The sequence below is a fragment of the Raphanus sativus genome, chromosome 1 (genome assembly GCF_000801105.2).
Source record: "Raphanus sativus cultivar WK10039 chromosome 1, ASM80110v3, whole genome shotgun sequence".
NCBI classification, from domain to species: Eukaryota; Viridiplantae; Streptophyta; class Magnoliopsida; order Brassicales; family Brassicaceae; genus Raphanus; species Raphanus sativus.
Window position 1 is genome coordinate 543,111 of NC_079511.1, and position 18,393 is coordinate 561,503.

At 32.3% G+C, this 18,393-nt stretch overlaps 1 protein-coding gene across 1 annotated transcript; it reads left to right on the plus strand.

Annotated features, from left to right (window-relative positions):
- Positions 1 to 12,994: 12,994 nt before the first annotated feature.
- Positions 12,995 to 16,063, plus strand: LOC108853906 (delta-9 acyl-lipid desaturase 1). The gene is made up of 5 exons (XM_018627387.2): positions 12,995 to 13,431; positions 14,108 to 14,248; positions 14,350 to 14,490; positions 14,647 to 14,753; positions 15,623 to 16,063. Exons 1-5 carry the CDS (start codon positions 13,105 to 13,107, stop codon positions 15,819 to 15,821), a joined length of 915 nt encoding a protein of 304 aa, XP_018482889.2. The 5' UTR covers positions 12,995 to 13,104; the 3' UTR covers positions 15,822 to 16,063.
- Positions 16,064 to 18,393: the final 2,330 nt, after the last annotated feature.

Genomic DNA, 18,393 nt, shown 5'->3' on the forward strand with positions numbered 1-18,393 from the left:
TTAATGTAGGTTTAACTATAAAGTATAAAGGTGTATTTAATTTAAAAACTTACAAAATAAATGTTAGGTCCAACAGAATGTTTCTGTTTTAATAAGATAGATTTATTTAACATTTGATGACTTTAAAAATTATTTTTTATAAGAAAATACGTGCCAAATCAGTTGAGACCAAGTGATCTGTTTACAATAATGTTAAGGATGCTGAAAATAATATTTCAAACAAAAGAAATATAAAAATTTCAGCTAAAAAGGATTAGTGAGAAGTGGACGAGTTTGAAGACGGATCAAATTCTGTCTTGACACACATGGATATCAAAAATTCTATAATAACCGCTTCCTATTTTCTATTTATTTTTCTTTTAAATTTAATTCAAAAAGTAACTAAAATAACAAAAAAACCTAAAGACTTCATCATATTTACATATTTGTGCCATTCATATCCAAACCTAACCCATAACCTGATCCATACCCGACCAATAACCGGATTCAATTACTAAACCTAATTTTTTTTTTCTTCTTCTTCTTCCTTTTTCTCTTTTCCCATGGATGTTTCTTTCACCTCTAAACAAAATCAAAAATTTTCTTAAAAAATTCAATAACTTTTTTCTTATCCTAAATCGGTTAACCCATAGTCGTATTTAACCAATTATGTCTTATCTAAAGTTGAATTTCATATTTCTCGTACAAGATTTATGACAAAGAAAACCGTAGAGTATTACTAGTACAACTTGTATGAGTTCGACTAGTACAAGTTGTACAACTAGAACTTGTACAACTAATGCAACTCGATCTAGTATAACTAGTACGACTAAAACAAATATAACTGGTATTAATACATTAAGTATAACGAGTATAACTGGTACAACTAAAACAAGTATAACTAATACAACTTTGTAATTAATATGGTAATATTTGATTTTTATTTCAGCATATGAATGATGTTAGAAAAGTGGATAATGTAAAACTAATGGGACATGTTGATCAGACTTTCCCTGCTAACATGTGTCAAAATACATGAATAATAAATTTTCAATAATATTTGATTCGAAAAATGATTTGCTTACAAGTTGCACTAGTTATACTAGTTGTACAATTTCAGAAAAATGCATCTTCATCTTTTTGCTTCCGAAGCCGAAGACGGTGGATGCAAAGCTAGAAAAAATTACAGTAGATGAAGATTTAGAAGAATAAATTGCAAAAGAATTTGTAGAAATCATTACGAGTTCGAAAATGATGCATAAGCATTTATGTTTGGTGTTTAGACTACGACATTAATAATCTAAGTGGTACAACTGGTTTAGATATGGTAGTAACTGTGAGGGATTAAAGTCACCTCCTGGTTTTGAGATCAGGTTAAGATTAGGGAAAGATTAGGGAAAGATAACGTGCGCTGAATCCCGTAAGAACTTTGTAGAATGAATGAATAATTTATTGATATTTTTGTAAGAATTGTTTACAAGAGATGTTTATAACGTTTACAAGGAAAGTAATGAATTTGAGAGCTATTGCTTATGAATCGTAAGAATGCGGATCCTTTGATCATTGTTTGATGTCTTCTTTAAATAGCCTCAGGCCCCCTTTGGTCGCTACCAACTGGTTCCCGAGATCTCCTCCGTGATTTGAGGGATTTGTAACAGCTCCCCTTTGACCGGGTCATGCGCCTATTTATTTGTCCACGAGCTACCTCTTTGACCGGGTCATGCGCGTATTTATTTGTCCACGAGCTGCCTCTTTTCCTCGACCTCTCTAATGAACATTTTCAGCTCACAGCCTCTGGCTCTTTCTTAGCTGCTTCTGAGGATTTAATCCATGCTGGGCCTATCGCGGCCCGTTATCATTTCTTGTTGTTTATTACTAGCTAGAGGGTTATATTTGGGCCCAACAGTTGCCCCCAGCTTTCGAGATAAGATTCCTTATCTCGGAAGCTAGACCTAGCCGCCGAGCATCAATCTTTTCGTTGAGATTTCGAGCAACAGTTATCTTTATTGAAGATTTCCTTTGCTTAATCTGATGGCTACGATTGCGTATGAAAAGGCGCAAGTATCCGACTTCTCGGCCAGCAAGCTTCCCATTCCTCAATTCTCAGAGAGTTCAGGTACTTTCGAGATTAACATGTTTAATATATCCTTTTCCGGAGAGTATGGTTCTAACTTAGTATGGAACAACTATGTTCTATATACCAGAAAATAAATCCTAATATAACTAGTACAACTCCTCCATTTATAATTTGAAAGATCCGAGAAGGTATTTTGTATAGAAAATAAATCAAATGAACGAAGTGATAGGTGTTTAGAATGATTTATATTATATTATAAAGAGTTGACAAAAATTTGAAAAATTAATATACCATCACTTATGTTTATTTCATGTACCTTATAATTTTAAGGATTGTTTTCATGTTTTTCAACATTATTTTCGAAAAACATACATCGAACGTAATTTTAAGAAATTTATACGACCATAATATTTGGGCACATCTAGGTAAACCTTAAAAAGTGGTACAACTAGTGAAATCATAATTTTTACCTGGTACAACTAACATTTTCATTTTTGCCCCAAAAATACAACTATGTGTAATCTGGTATAACTGATTTACTAGTACAACTACATACTGGTACAACTACATAAAGTGGTACAACTACATAAAGTGGTACAACTGTGTGTTATTTATGTTCAACCATGTTTACCACGTTTTAAAACGTTTATCACGTTTTACAAATAGAAAACGTGATAAACAACTAACATGATATACATAGTTGTACCAGGTTCTCAGTTGTACAAATTTGTGCACAGTTGTATTTTGGTTGAAAATTTGAAAATTTTAGTTATACCACATACTAAATAAATATAGCTCAGTTGTACAACTCTAATTTATTTAGATACCTATGCGCATATACAATGGAATCATTAATTTTGTTAAAACATATTTGGTGTATGTTTTTCAAAAATATAATGAACAAACTAGTAAACAAACCTTTAAAGTACAAGGTAGATCATAGAAACTTATGTGATTATGTAATAATTACGAAAAAATTGTTAAAACTTCAAATAAATAAGATGGATCATTCCAAGGACCTTCCAATTTGTCTAGTCTATTGTTGTTTTCATATGGAAAGCCGAATGGAATTTAAAATTTCTTAATTGAAAGAGTTGTACCAGTATTTTCTGGTTAGTATATATAAACTAGTTGTTCTAGTTGTATTAGTATTATAATATATAGTTATACTAGTTGTACCAGTATTATAACACATAAACATAATTGTATGTCATATAAAGTTTTACTAGTTGTATCACTAGTTGTTCTAGTTGTATCTGAGAGAAACAACACATTACGAGTTGATTGTTTTTATTTCACATAGAAAACCAAATATAATTTTTAAATTTATATCTTCAATAAGTTGACCAGTTGTATATTTGATAACAAATTTTGTCTATTACAAAGTTTGAAAACACATAAATAGCATCTCTAACACATAAATAAGTTCCACACACATCAGCAAGTCCAATAACACATAAATAAGACTCATTCATCACTTCATTTGTTACCACTTCCCTCGTTTCCAATTTTCTTGTTGTCGCTTCCCTTGATGATGCTTTCTTCGTTGTTGATTTCTTTGTAATCATTTTAGATTTTTTTTTAGGTGTAAATATTGTATTTATGCATCTATTAACATATAACAGAGTTTGTAATGTACAATTAAAAAGTTTGGGGAGAAAATCATGACTTTTAGTATTTGTTTTCGGTTTATTTTAATTTATTATTTGCATTTTTGACTTATTTAAAATATACACTTGAGAAGTCTAGGGTGAAATTGTGAGGTTAATCATGCAATTTATAATGTTTGTGGCTGACTTGAAAATAATCAAGAGACAAAGGACCATCGTGCAATTCTGAAGAGGTCTGATCTGCACAATTAAAATGTTTAGGATTAAATCGAGAGGACCAATCTGTATCTTTTAATAATTTGGTCACATTCGTAAACACTCAAGAGTTTGAGGACCTGTTTTGAAAATATTGAAGAAATCTCTATTGGAGGAGATCGAACTTGTCTTCAACGCGAACGACGGACGCGGGGCTGAGCAGCAGAGCAGGTTGGGTTTCACGGACAGGGGAGTCGGAGGTCGCAACGGTTCCAGCTCTTCACTGGGTCCTTGTCGCCGGCGAGGGCTGAGCCACTTTTACCACCTGAGATCGCAGAGGAGACGAAGTCGGAGAAGTTAGTTATGTCAAGGGATCATGTGGTGTTGCAGCTTGAGCAGTTACAGTTCAGATCAACAAACTATGAAGAAGATGAAGATGGAGAGACGTCAGCACAGAAAAGAAGAAAACGATGTGTTTCGTTTTTTGTTTTTTGTTTTAATTTTATTTTTTATTTAGGATATAAATGTAAATTAACATGTCATAGGGTCATATAGAATGACTTGGGTTGTAAGAGAATAAGATGAAAGGGTCATGTGTCGTATGAGAATAATGTCCTTTGAAGACAGACAAGGCAATACTACACAAGTCAGACAATATAATAATAGTGCCAGCGAACCACGCGTTTTCATAGTTACCTAAGAAATACTAAAAGGCCGTATGGTAAAACGATAAGGCCCATAGAGAGAAAAGAGACATACACAAGGTCCATAGAGGGAAAAGAGACATACTACACAATCATCACCCATTGATAATAGAACGGGGGCATTTACATTTCCTCTCAGCTCTCTTGCGATACTTTCCTGTATAGGAGAATAGAGAATAGAGTGGCATAGTTTTATTCAAATATGGGTCTTTTTTTTTTTTTGGTCAAATACAAATATGGGTCTTGTAGTGAGACATTTGTAGGGTTTGGTATCGTCCTCCATTATTAGGTGGTGATTTGCTTCTTTTCCTACTTGGAGAATTAAATGTATTGTATAACTCGCTTTCGTAGTATATAATTCTAAAACATTTAATCACTATTTTCCTGTTGACAAGTGCATATAAGGTTGTTTCGCATTCTGTCCCATTTGTTACAGTTATACAACTGTTTTATTTCAGGGCAGATAATAAAACCTATATAGAACAGTAAAACGAATGTCTCAATTATTTACATAAAATAATAGGTTTTTGTTATTCAGTAATTCTCAGAATTTGATCTCTCTAACCCTTTTTCATCAAATATAAACCAGAATCGCAATACTAGCTAGCTATTCTGTTAGAGTAAACAGGACCGGTAATAAGTGGGAGGAAACATAACTTGCCTATCGGCAACTGTTATCTTTCTGTTTTGGGACACATTTGTCTACGATTTTTAAGAGAAGTTAATGGTTAGATTCTTTTCATTGTAGGCTTTTTTATAAACTTCTCTTTTTTTTTTATAAAATGCGAGTATGTGACTATAATCAACATTTTATCTTATGCAGTTCATAGTTCTGGTATCTATTTGGGTTCAGTTCGGGTCTATTCTAGTTTTGGATTTTCGGGAATAAAAATTTTAGTTCCATTCGAATATTTCTAAATTTTGGTTCAGATTCCGTTCGGATCTTTGCAGATTCAGTTCGGATTCAGATAACCCATTTAAATTATTTTAAAATTCATTATATAATTTTATTTTTTCAAAATCTATAAAAATAACATATTACATATAAATTTGAATAGCATATGTCCTACTTAACGTATAAATTGGTTTAGTTTGGTTTGAATATTTAGATAGAGAATCAATAAATATTTTTAGTATTTTTGGTGTTTTGAGTATACTTTAGCTATTTTAGATATTTACTTTTGAATATTTGTATACATTTTTAAGTATTTTGGACAACTTCAAATTATCTTATATATTTTAGATGTTTTACGTATAAATTAAATCTAAAAATAATAATTATTTTTAGGTATAAGATCTATTTTGAATACATTCAGATATCTGAAATACTTCGGTTCAAGTCGGATTTGGTTTTTAAAATACCAAAATTTTAAATACATGCGGATATGTAATCAATTTCGATTCGGATTTGTACTATTTTTCTGATTCGCTTCTTTGGATTTGGTTTTTTTGTCCAGCTCTATATAATATTTAGAATATTTTTAACCTAAATACTGTTAATTCATTCTCAAAATCACTCTTTAAATCCCATAGATAGAAATAAAATTTATTATAATATTTAAAAATAGAAAAGTTGTAAAACAAACATAAAATTTTATTATAATATGTGAACTTAAAATACTGTTTATTTTTCTTTGTATTAATTTTATGGAAACATGAGAACAAAGCAAGTAGTATATTACACCCCAAAAAACAAGTAGTATATATTTGCATGTTTTATACTACTCCATCTGTTTCATAATACTTGATGTTATGTCTCAATGCACAAAGATTAAGAAAATTACTTTTCTTTAAAAGAGTATTTCATATATATAATTTTAAAGTCAGTTGACCAATTATAAAAAAGATAGATTAATCTAATTGGTTGAACAGTTTCTAATAAAGTTAAAATAACCTTAAAATCTCAAAATTTAATGTAAATTAAAACAAAAAAAATCTTCTAAAACATCTTCTATATTGAAACGGAGGGACTATTATGTTTGTAGTAAGTAAAACATTATCAGAGCAGGCTCGAATCAATGGCGAGGCATGGCCTTGAATGGTGCCAAAACAGATGGAACTGGATTGGACATCGACCTGTATCAGATTGTCATTAGAATCCCAGAAACAGAGGAAGCCTCGCAGTTTTTTCTTCATTGAGATCTGTGATTATTTATTTACTGTTTTATGTAGCAATAACCTATGATGAGACCTATAGGTTAAAAGGAAACAAAAATTGTGTTACTTCAACCATGGTGAACGGTAGTTAAAGAAACAGTGGGTCTGCGCCTTGGTGTTGCAGTTGCATCATTGACTTTTTGGCCCCAAATATAATTAATGCTTTTGAAATTATGATGCTGGAATCTATTGCATTGTGATTTGTGGTTACTCTCTGAACATCTAAGTGGTTACTCTCTGAACATCTACTACAATACTTTTCTTTTTACAACAATACTTATACTGTTTGCCAACAGTTTATAAATTCTATGTGCAGTTGTGGTTTTAATGTATCTTTAACTCTTGTTTTTTAGTTCTGTTAGAAAACTATATCTAAATTGGTGAATTCAAGAATTATTCCATTTATGTTTTTTTAATGAAACCAAAAGATTTGTTTGAAACTAAATATCATAAATGCATCTATCTTATTAAAACAGAAACATTCTGTTGGACCTAACATTTATTTTGTAAGTTTTTAAATTAAATACACCTTTATACTTTATAGTTAAATATACATTAAGTCACTAATGTTCCTTTCTTTATACTACTATCCATGTTTCCAAACAATATACTTATTTCTTTATACTACTATCAATGTTTCCAAACAATATATTTTTTTATACTATTCAATGTTCCAAATAATACAATAATTAATCTTAGTTATTTATATCTATCATTTCTCTTTAAAATTTTGTAGAAACGTCCATAATTCATAAATTGCAAAATAGTGAACTTTAAAATCTATCTTATTAAAACAGAAACATTCTGTTGGACCTAACATTTATTTTGTAAGTTTTTAAATTAAATACACCTTATACTTTATAGTTAAACATACATTAGTCACTAATGTTCCTTTCTTTATACTACTATCCATGTTTCCAAACAATATACTTATTTCTTTATACTACTATCAATGTTTCCAAACAATATATTTTTTATACTACTATCAATGTTTCCAAAAATACAATAATTAATCTTAGTTATTTTATATCTATCATTTTCTCTTTAAAATTTTGTAGAAACGTCATAATTTCATAAATTGCAAAATAGTGAACTTTAAAATTTCGATTATAAGATTACAAATTATGAAACTATTACAATTTAAATCCAATTAGATTACATATCGGTCATCCATCAGTTCAATCGTTAGTCTCGGGTTTTAGTGATTTTTTAATATGAATATTTTAAAAACATAAATTGAATTGTCAGATCTTCGGATTAACCGGTATAATCACAATCGGGTTGAATTTAAAAATACTGATTTAAATGCAAAAATATTTTAAATACACTCTTTAAAAATAACCAAAATATTTGTTAAATTATTAGTGAAATTTTTCATCGTAAAATATTCCGCGCTTCAAAAGCGCGGATCAAAATCTAATACTTTTTTATAACTTAACACTAAACTGGAACCAAATTTTACAATTGGATGTAAACCGAGTCATATTTATTATATGCATATATTTTATGCTAGATGTACTTAATGTTACACATAAAAGGTTTGATAATGCTTCTGTCTTTAAGTTACAAAATGCATTTGATAGTGTTATAAAATTATCAAAGAAATGAAAGAAGTGGTAGCTACGGTTAAATGGACCGAGTTGTAGCTTGGTCTAAGGTTCAAAGAAATGATTGATTATATATAGAGAGGTCTTTGAGTTGGACTGGGTAAGACTCCGTTGAAAAAAAATGCGAAACCTAATCTATCTTATTAAATCAGAAACATTACAACTTATTCTATGTAGATTTTAAAGGTGGACCTCATATATTTAAATTAGATGTCTCATTCCTTATATATAATACGTACCATAGTCTAACTTTGCATTGATATATTTCCTTAAATACAATTCTTTTTTTTGTCCATATTACATATATAGTTTCGCATTTATTACATGTCGATTTAAATAAGATAGATATTAAGAACACTAAAAATATTAATCTTACTAGAATTACCCTATACAATTCATTTTAAATTGTTCAGTATACTTTCATTGGCCATATTGATTTTATTAGTACGAATAACATCTATATTATTAAAACAGAAACATTTTGTTAGACCTAACATTTATTTTGTAAGTTTTTTTAAATTAAATACACCTTTATACTTTATAGTTAAACCTACATTAAATCACTAATGTTCCTTTCCTTATACTACTATCCATGTTTTCAAACAATATACTTATTTCTTTATACTATTATCAATGTTTCCAAACAATATATTTTATTATTACTATCAATATTTCCAAACAATACAATAATTAATCTTAGTTATTTTATATCCATTATTTTCTCTTTAAATTTTTGTAGAAACGTCATAATTTCATAAATGCAAAATAATGAACTTTAAAATTTGGATTATAAGATTACAAATTATGAAACTATTACAATTTAAATCAAATTAGATTACATATCGGTCATCCATTAGTTCAATCGGTTAGTCTCGGGTATTAGTGATTTTAATATGAATATTTTAAAAACCTAAATTGAATTGTTAGATCTCCGGATTAACCGGTATAATCACAATCGGGTTGAATTTAAAAACATTGATTTAAATGCAAAAATATTTTAGATACACACTCTTTAAAAGTTACCAAAATATTTTTTAAATTATTAGTGAAATTTTTAATCGTAAAATATTCCGCGTTTCCAAAGCGCGGGTCAAGATCTCGTCAAGCCTCTAGGAGTAGTGAAGAACTATAGAAAGTTGTGGTTGGTTGTTGACCAACAAAAGCATGGGAGAAAACCAAGAAAAAGGGGGCATAGAGATTTCTTCTCTTATGAGATTGATAATTTGATCGCGGGGGCGGCCCGGCAGGCTAGCGATCAGAAAAGAAAATCGATGTAATACAACTGAATACAAACATGAATAGCTAAGTTGATTAGTAGTGTTAAAATATCATGGGGCCTGATTTGGAATATATATTGGAAAATTAATATTTACGTTTCATAGAACCATCCAGATGTTATAAAAACTTGGCATTACATAAATATCCTAATATTTTAGATTTTTAGGAATGAGACGTAGTAGTTAAAGGACATCCATATTGAAATCAGATGATGAGATTGACAGTGCTTGCTTGTTGTGGATATTTTTTGTACATAGATTTCGCATTTAACTCGTATCTATTTTTTGCCCAATGTTGTATATCTAATGTTTTCGCTGTAAAGATGTTGAAATTACGTTGATATGGTATGGATGGATATCACGAAGATAATTCATTCAGAATTAATATAATGGGTAGAGGCTACATTCTACGTATAATAAACGTTTCCACCAACCAGTTGTTTTCTAAAAAAAAAAAAATATCGGGTACAGATTTACTTCCAACTTTTGTACATCCTGATGTGATATATAATGCAAATGTACAAAGAACTCTTGATAATATCCATCAGTCACAAAAAAATAATATCCATTATCTTGTTTTTGGTTTATTTAGATGGCTAGACATGAATTTAGAACATACTACGAAGATGTGTATGTCATATTTGCTCCCAAAAAAAGTGTATGTCATATTTTCTTAATGGAGGTATGGTATTTATAAGAGTTTCAAAACTCGATTTCTTTTTTCCTATATAAATATACTTATCTAAAATAAATAAAATTTTTTAAACTGAAAAATATACCGTACCACTGGATCTTCAACTCTTGCATCTCCATATATAATCTTGTTAGTGAATTTATCCTTTTTGTGCCTACAACATTCGCATTCGGTCAAATTACGTTTAACCCAATGAATACTAGATTTTTACTTGCGCACAGAAATTTAACAATTCAAAATGTAACGCTGCAAGATTAGGTATGCATTTGATTTATTCTCTCAGATAGATTCTAATAATTTCTAGATAACCACATGAATATACAGTCTATCCAAATTGTATATAAAGCTCATGTACAGACATCAGACATGGTGAAGAGAGAGCTCACGTCCAGAACACATCAAGGAAAGTCGGGTAAAAAAAAAAGTCGAGAGCAAAGGGGAAAAAAAGAGAGGCGTCGTCTATCCATCTTTTCCGGCCGGCGGCTTGCCGCTGTTACCGTGGGAAGATGGATTCCTTTTATTGCTTGTTTTAGTCTCCTTTCTTGCCTAGATGGATTCGAATCTGGTCCTAGGTTTCAGTTTGTCGGATTGAAGCCGGAAGTTTCAGGTCGGACACCATAGAACCGGATTTCATCAGATCTGTGATATATGGTGGTTGATTTATAGTGACCGGCTGTGTTGAGTTCGATTGTGTTAGGTGCTGTTTGTTTTTGTTTGCTATGGTGAAGAAGCGTCTAGAAGAGTGTGGGGAGTCCGTTCAGAGTCTAATGGCAAGTCTCAGTTAGATCTGGAAGGAGTCGACGGAGTGCAAGCGTTTAGAAGGTGCAAGGTGAACCTTTTACAGAGTCTGGTGGCGAGTTAAAGCTGGATCTAGAGAAGGAAGTGGATGATTGACGCGTAGAAGGCGCGTGGTGGTCCCTGTCAAAGATCAATGGCAAGTTGGTTTGATTTTGAAGGGCATCAATAAAGCATAAGCACGTAGAAAGCTTAACACAGCAACGGTTAATTGTAAGTTGACGGACTGATCTTGGTTCTTTTGACTAGTTTTGTTTTTCATTTAAGGTAGTTAAGGCTTTTGTAAAAGATCTTTTGGCTCTGGGATTAGAGTATCTTCTAATCGCCGGCTTGTTTGTTTCACTTTCTGGGTTTTAGCTTGTGTGTTTAAAGTCTGTAACCTCAGTTATGTTTGAATAATAAAACATCAGATGTCAAAAAAAAAAGACATCAGACATGGTTGCTATCTAATTTGTAATGGTGGGAAATCAACTCAGGTACCCGTTGGTCAGTGCAAATTAACCCCCCCCCCCCTCCCCCCAAGAAAGGAAAACAACAGGTGTATGAATAAATATTTTGACGAATATGACCTGTGTAATTTTTCTGTCTTTTTTTGTAAATTATGTTCATTGCTTGGACAGGTTGCATCCAGTACAAATGAATGAACCCTTTTAAATGTTTTGTCTGATACTTAGGTTTCTGCCTTAAATTGTTCATATAGAGTCTTTTTATTGTGCTATTCATATACAGTCCTCATTTCACAGAATCTATGCATATGATCTATTCATATATATAACCAGCGAATTTATTTTATAAGTATACAAACTGGAACAAGTGCATAGTATGTAATATGTTTATGCGTATAGATTAAACAAAGCTAAGTCAATATCGAGCTCCGTGTCAGCTTTATGCTACATGCATGATGCATTTGTAACTTGCAATTGTAATTATATTACTAAAACAAGTTAATGGAAGTGTAATGACGCCCTAACGTCCCAACTGTAACAACTTAATTACGATAAAAATGGGAATAGAAAAGGAATTAAAGTTGTTCTTGTAATGACGCCCTAACGTCTCTCTATTTCAAATTTATTTATCTTTTTTGTGAAAGGGTTTTCAAATTTAATATTGTTTATAAGTATTTTTACACAGATTAGTTTTTCTGCTAGCGTTCCGTATATGTTTATTAATACTGATAGTAAAGAGCTCAACAGTATCATTTTTTACATAAACAACCACAATCAGAAACAAGACCTTAATATTTACTCTTCTCACTATTGATATACAATATAAATTCATCATTCATGCATAGTGCATATATCGAATCAGCATACATATATAACAGGAAAAATATTACTACAAGTTAGAACAATTGCATATATATATATACTAATCAATACGAGGTATCTATCAGCTTTATGCTAACATAGTTACATGCATGGTGCATCTATCTATGGATTCTAAAAATAATAATCCCTCTCTTTTGAATTATATGTCGTTTTAGAACAATTTTTTGTTTCAAAATAAGTATCATTTTATGATTTTAATACAATTATTATTTTTTTATTCTAAGCTATTTTATGTTGGTTGAAATCTGGTTAGGTGTATTGGTAATGATGTTTTTATCTACTAAATATACAAACTTAAATGTTTTATTCATATGTGTGTCGAAGTCTAGAACGATAAATAAAATGCAATGGAGGGAGTATTATTTTAACTATCAACCCCAACACAGCAAGTTAATGTTAGCTAGCTAGTATTTTAACGACTACCTCCCAACTGCAACAATATACAGATAGGTGAAAAAGGTAGCGTGCATTAGAGAATAAATTACGGCGTCCGTTAAATAAGCCAGTCCTTTGTATTTAATTCCCTCCTCTCCCCCTCCATGCATGTTACTATAAATTACAACGATACTCATTCACAACCTTACACAAACACATTATAACACACTCTTTGTTGCAAACTTCAAATTTCAAATAATCTTTTAGTCTCATCGACTTATAGTTGCTAGGCACTATTCGACAAAAATGTCAATGTCACCGTCGGAGGAGGAGAATCACCGGAAAACTGTGGAGGACAAGGCTGAGATGGGGAGGAGAAAAAGGGCAATTTGGGAAAGAAAGTGGAAAAGACTGGACATTGTGAAAGCTTTTGCTTCTCTCTTTGTGCATTTCCTCTGTCTCTTAGCTCCTTTCCATTTCACTTGGCCAGCCTTAAGGGTTGCATTCGTTGTCTATACGGTGGGTGGGCTCGGTATCACGGTCTCTTACCACCGTAACTTGGCTCACAGGAGCTTCAAAGTCCCTAAATGGCTCGAGTATTTGTTTGCTTATTGTGGTCTTCTTGCCATTCAGGTTCTCTCTCTTTCTTGAGCTTATTTGGGGCTATCTAAAAATATATATATACACAATAACATGCATAATGCTGGATTTGAATCCAAATGATTAAGGTGCACAGCATTTGAACCGATCGTGTTATCATTTCATAATTAGAAACGAGTGCAGTATCACTTACCTGATTTATAATTTCGTTTAATTGTTGGAGTTACGCATATATATGGGTCATTGGATGAATCCGCTAGTCCTATTTTAATTACAAAATGCTATATATCTTAGGTTTGAATGTTAGAATTTATAATATTCAACCACCAACTCAGAATAACTTCAAGCCAGTGCCGATATTCGTACCCCTTGAATAATTTTTGAGTCTCAAAAATAAAAATAAAGAAAAAATGCAAAAAGTAAACGAAAAGCAAGAGAGATAGAATGATCATTTCTTCCCCTAGAATCCTTCGTCTGAGCTTTTAAGGACATTTGTCATTTTTTCTTTGGTTCCTATTTTTTAAAAAAAAAATTTGTGAGAGACTCAATTGTGTTTTTACAGATGCTGATGGCCTTAGATTTATCGGAGTATATAATATACTTCTTTATTCTTATTTTATATACGTATCTTTTTTTGGACAACTTTTATATATGTATCTAATTCCAACAAGAAAACGCATAAGCATTTATTTTGTTGTTATTGTATTAGGGAGATCCGATTGATTGGGTCAGCACACATCGATACCATCACCAGTTTACAGATTCAGCTAGGGACCCACATAGCCCTAATGAAGGTTTCTGGTTCAGCCATCTCCTATGGCTATTTGATACTGGTTATCTTGTAGAAAAGGTAAATTAAATACATTTAGTTATTGTCCAAAAAATACATCTAATGACATTTACTTTACTTTAATCACTGTTCCAATTTAATACATTATTCTAATGAAACAGTGTGGAAGAAAGACAAATGTGGAGGACTTAAAGAGGCAGTGGTACTATAAGTTCCTACAAAGAACGGTTATGTACCACATTCTAGCATTTGGTTTCCTCCTCTATTACTTTGGTGGTTTGTCTTTTCTTACGTGGGGAATGGTAATATTTACTCTCTTATATTTTGTCTTTTATTTTATTTACTTGCCAAAATGAAATCTTGAAAGCAACGTTACCTATTGTGTTTGTCTATCGATAGTAACAATAACTATTGATGATAAATGATGAAGAATTTATAATGTTGGGGGATGTATGTAGGGCATTGGAGTAGCAATGGAGCATCATGTGACTTGCCTCATCAACTCTCTTTGCCATATTTGGGGAAGCCGAACTTGGAAGACCAACGACACTTCTCGTAATGTTTGGTACGTAGTACAAATCCTTGATAAATCATGAATGCATCATATACTAATGTCGTTTGGTATGTACATTTTTTTTTGATAAACCTATTGGTTGATTTGATGTAAATATTCTTCAGTTGCTAGATTTGATTTTTTGTAGCTATAGATAGTTTCTTTTATTATTTGATGCTTGATGCCTCAACTAACTACCTCTATTGTAAAAGTTCGATTAGGATATATAAACATAAGCACATTCTCCACAAAAAGAACACTCATTTAAAACTATTTGACTTGACTAACCTGGAAAAACAACATCATTGTCATCGCCTCATCGGATTGGTCTATTGACAAAGAAAAAGAACAAAGATTAGTCCGAAATGGAACTCAACTGGACCAACTCCAAATGCATTTAAGTTCACCACCCATAACCTGACATATATAAATCTTTAATTTTGATGTGGTCCACTCTACTACTAGAGCTTGTTCAATATAACTTGTAAACTAAAATGATAATGTTATTACTATTTGATACAATTTATTAAAAATATAATTAAATTAGAGATGCAAACAAAAAATATTAATTTTAATTTTTCTTTGCAAAATGAACAAATATATATATATATATATATATATATATATATATATATATATATATATATCATGCAACCAAATAGCTTACCATACTTTTGAAATGAACAAATATACATCATACACTGTTGGCATGTATATATGTATTCTTGTTTTCGAGGGGTGCATATATATATATATATATATGTTTTCTTGTTTCAGATCATATTACTATACTACATGATTCTAAAGCCGCATCAGTTAATTAGCAATAATGATAGACAACTTCGAAGAACTAACCAAGTGGTTGAAAATGTTGGTTCTAGGTGGCTATCGGTATTCTCATTTGGGGAGAGCTGGCACAACAATCACCATGCCTTTGAGTCGTCGGCGAGACAAGGTCTAGAGTGGTGGCAAATCGACATATCTTGGTACATCGTCCGCTTTCTCGAAATTATCGGGTTGGCTACAGACGTGAAGCTGCCTTCAGAGAGTCAACGACGTCGTATGGCATTGGTTCGTTGAATGAGGATATTCGACTTATCGTCTTTATTCAGTATCATTTAAATGTCTACGTACGTTTCAAGGTTTTGGTAAGGCTAAAATTTGTAATATTGAGTTACCCGGTGTTGTGTTGTGTGTTGGAACCGATTTGCTTAATTACGTTCATTTTCGTCAACTTCTAGTATGCGTAATGAGTTAATCACGTTTTTCTATTATTTCTGTCATTTCGTTCACGCGCATTAGTAAAGGTACTAATATAAATTTTGGTATGCATGCGTATGTTTACAATATTATTATTGGCTTATCCATAGTGATATATATTAATAACATTTTGCTTTGGCTCTCTGGTTTTTATAGAGAGCTTGCAAGAAAATTAAACTTGAGTGACCATAAAAAAAGCGGATTGAACAGAAGCGGCCATATAAACTTTAAATGTGTATGCTAATTTTTTCGTCTAGATAATATCACATATATACAGATGAAATTCTTCGTAGCGCATTTTAGTTAGATCAATTTCGTATTGTTTATCACAAGGGATTGAAGTTTTACAAAGAAGAGAAAGTTTAAGGCAGAAGGGATTAAAATTTAGCTTAATCTAATGAAAGCTTTTAAAAACTTAAAAGCTGGGATAGAAGAAGATAGATTACAAAACTTACCACTCCGATTCCCGCCTCTTCTGAGAAGGTTTTAAAAAACTTATCTCCTCGAAATCTATACGACAGAACATTAATAATATAAATTTAAAATAAGTAAAACAATCATCAATAACGTAGTAAAATATTATTGATCTGTTGGAGCAAATTGGTCTTGAGTGAAGATGACCGTTGGATTGGTTAGGAGGTTTTGGTTTAGTTAAAGTTGGTTTTGATGTTTGGTTCTGTTTTGAGATAACAACGAGACCGATACTTCCGGCTCACGTTTGTTGATCTTTATCATTAGCGCAAGTTTAGTTTTATTCATGTTTATCTTCTTAGATTGTAAGGCTATATAAAGCCATGTTTTCTCATTGAATAAAGTAGGGTTTTTAGCATTCTAAACAAAGAGCTATCTTACGATTACAGATTGGTATCAGAGCTCCGTTAGCGTGTGAAAACTAAGAGAGATGGGAGATGAGAAGATGAAGTTGCCCCAATTTGATGGACATTGGGATCATTGGAGTGAGATCATGGAGAATTTCTTCAGATCGAAAGGTCTGTGGAATACGATTGAAGTTGGTGTGGAGGAACCGTCTTCCACAACGGTGCTCACGGCAGAGCAGACACAGCAGTTGGAAGAGGTCAAGAAAAACGACCATAAGGTGAAGCACTATCTCTATCAATCTATTGATAGGGTGACTTTCGAGCAGATCTTGGACAGGAAGACATCTAAGATTATTTGGGAATCAATGAAGAGGAAGTTCGGTGGAAACGAGCGAGTGAAGAAGTCTTTGCTTCAGAAGCTGAGAAGAGACTTCGAGGTTCTAGAGATGAAAGAATCTGAGAGTGTGAAGGAGTACTTCACAAGAGTACTAGCGGTTACTAACCAGATGAGGAGCAATGGGGAGATTATGAATGATGCAAAGGTGGTGGAGAAAATTCTCAGGACCCTCAGTGAGAAATTCATGTACGTGGTGGTATCTATTGAAGAATCTAAGGAGATCGAGAACATTCATCTCGATGAATTGCAGAGTTCTCTCACCGTTCATGAGCAAAAGTTCAAAAAGGTTGATAAGACTGATGATCAAGTCTTGAAGGTGACTCACAGTGGAACTAGTTCATATCGTGGGAGAGGAACCATGTCTAGAGGAAGAGGTTTCAATGGAAGAGGCCGAGGGAGAGGCCGTGGAAGAGACAAAAGTACGGTGGAGTGTTACAGGTGTCATCGTCTAGGACACTTTCAAATGAGTGTCCTACGTGGGATGAGGAAGCAAACTACGCTGACTTTGATGATAAGGAAGAGATGTTGCTAATGGCCTACATTGAGGAAGAAGATGAGGAGATCGATGCAAGCTCTGAGACAAATGCAGAAAGATTGCTAATGACATATGCTGGGAAGAATGAGAACATAAGGAGGAGAGCCTGGTTCTTAGACTCTGGTTGCTCAAATCACATGAGTGGAGATCGAGAACTGTTTTCTCAGATGAACGAGAACTTCAAACATTCGGTGAAGCTGGGGAATGACAGGAAGATGGAAGTCGTGGGAAAAGGCAATGTGAAGTTGATGCTGTACAATTGCAAACTACACGATCAGTGATGTGTATTTCATACCGGAGCTTAAAAACAACTTATTGAGTCTTGGACAACTTCAAGAAAAGGACCTGACGATCATTATACAGAAGGGAGTGTGTAAGATCTTTCATGATGAAAGAGGTCTTATAGCATTGAGTAAGATGAGCTCTAACAGAATGTTCATGTTGTTTGATCAAACCGAAGATTCAAGCCAGCAACGATGTATGCAAACAACTACTGAGGACACTCCAAAGCTTTGGCATGAGCGATATGGACATCTCAGTCACACTGGTATGAGGACTCTGCAAAGCAAGGAAATTGTGAGAGGTCTGCCAAGTTTTGACACTCAGAAGTTCACCTGTTCAGACTGTCTGATAGGCAAGCAA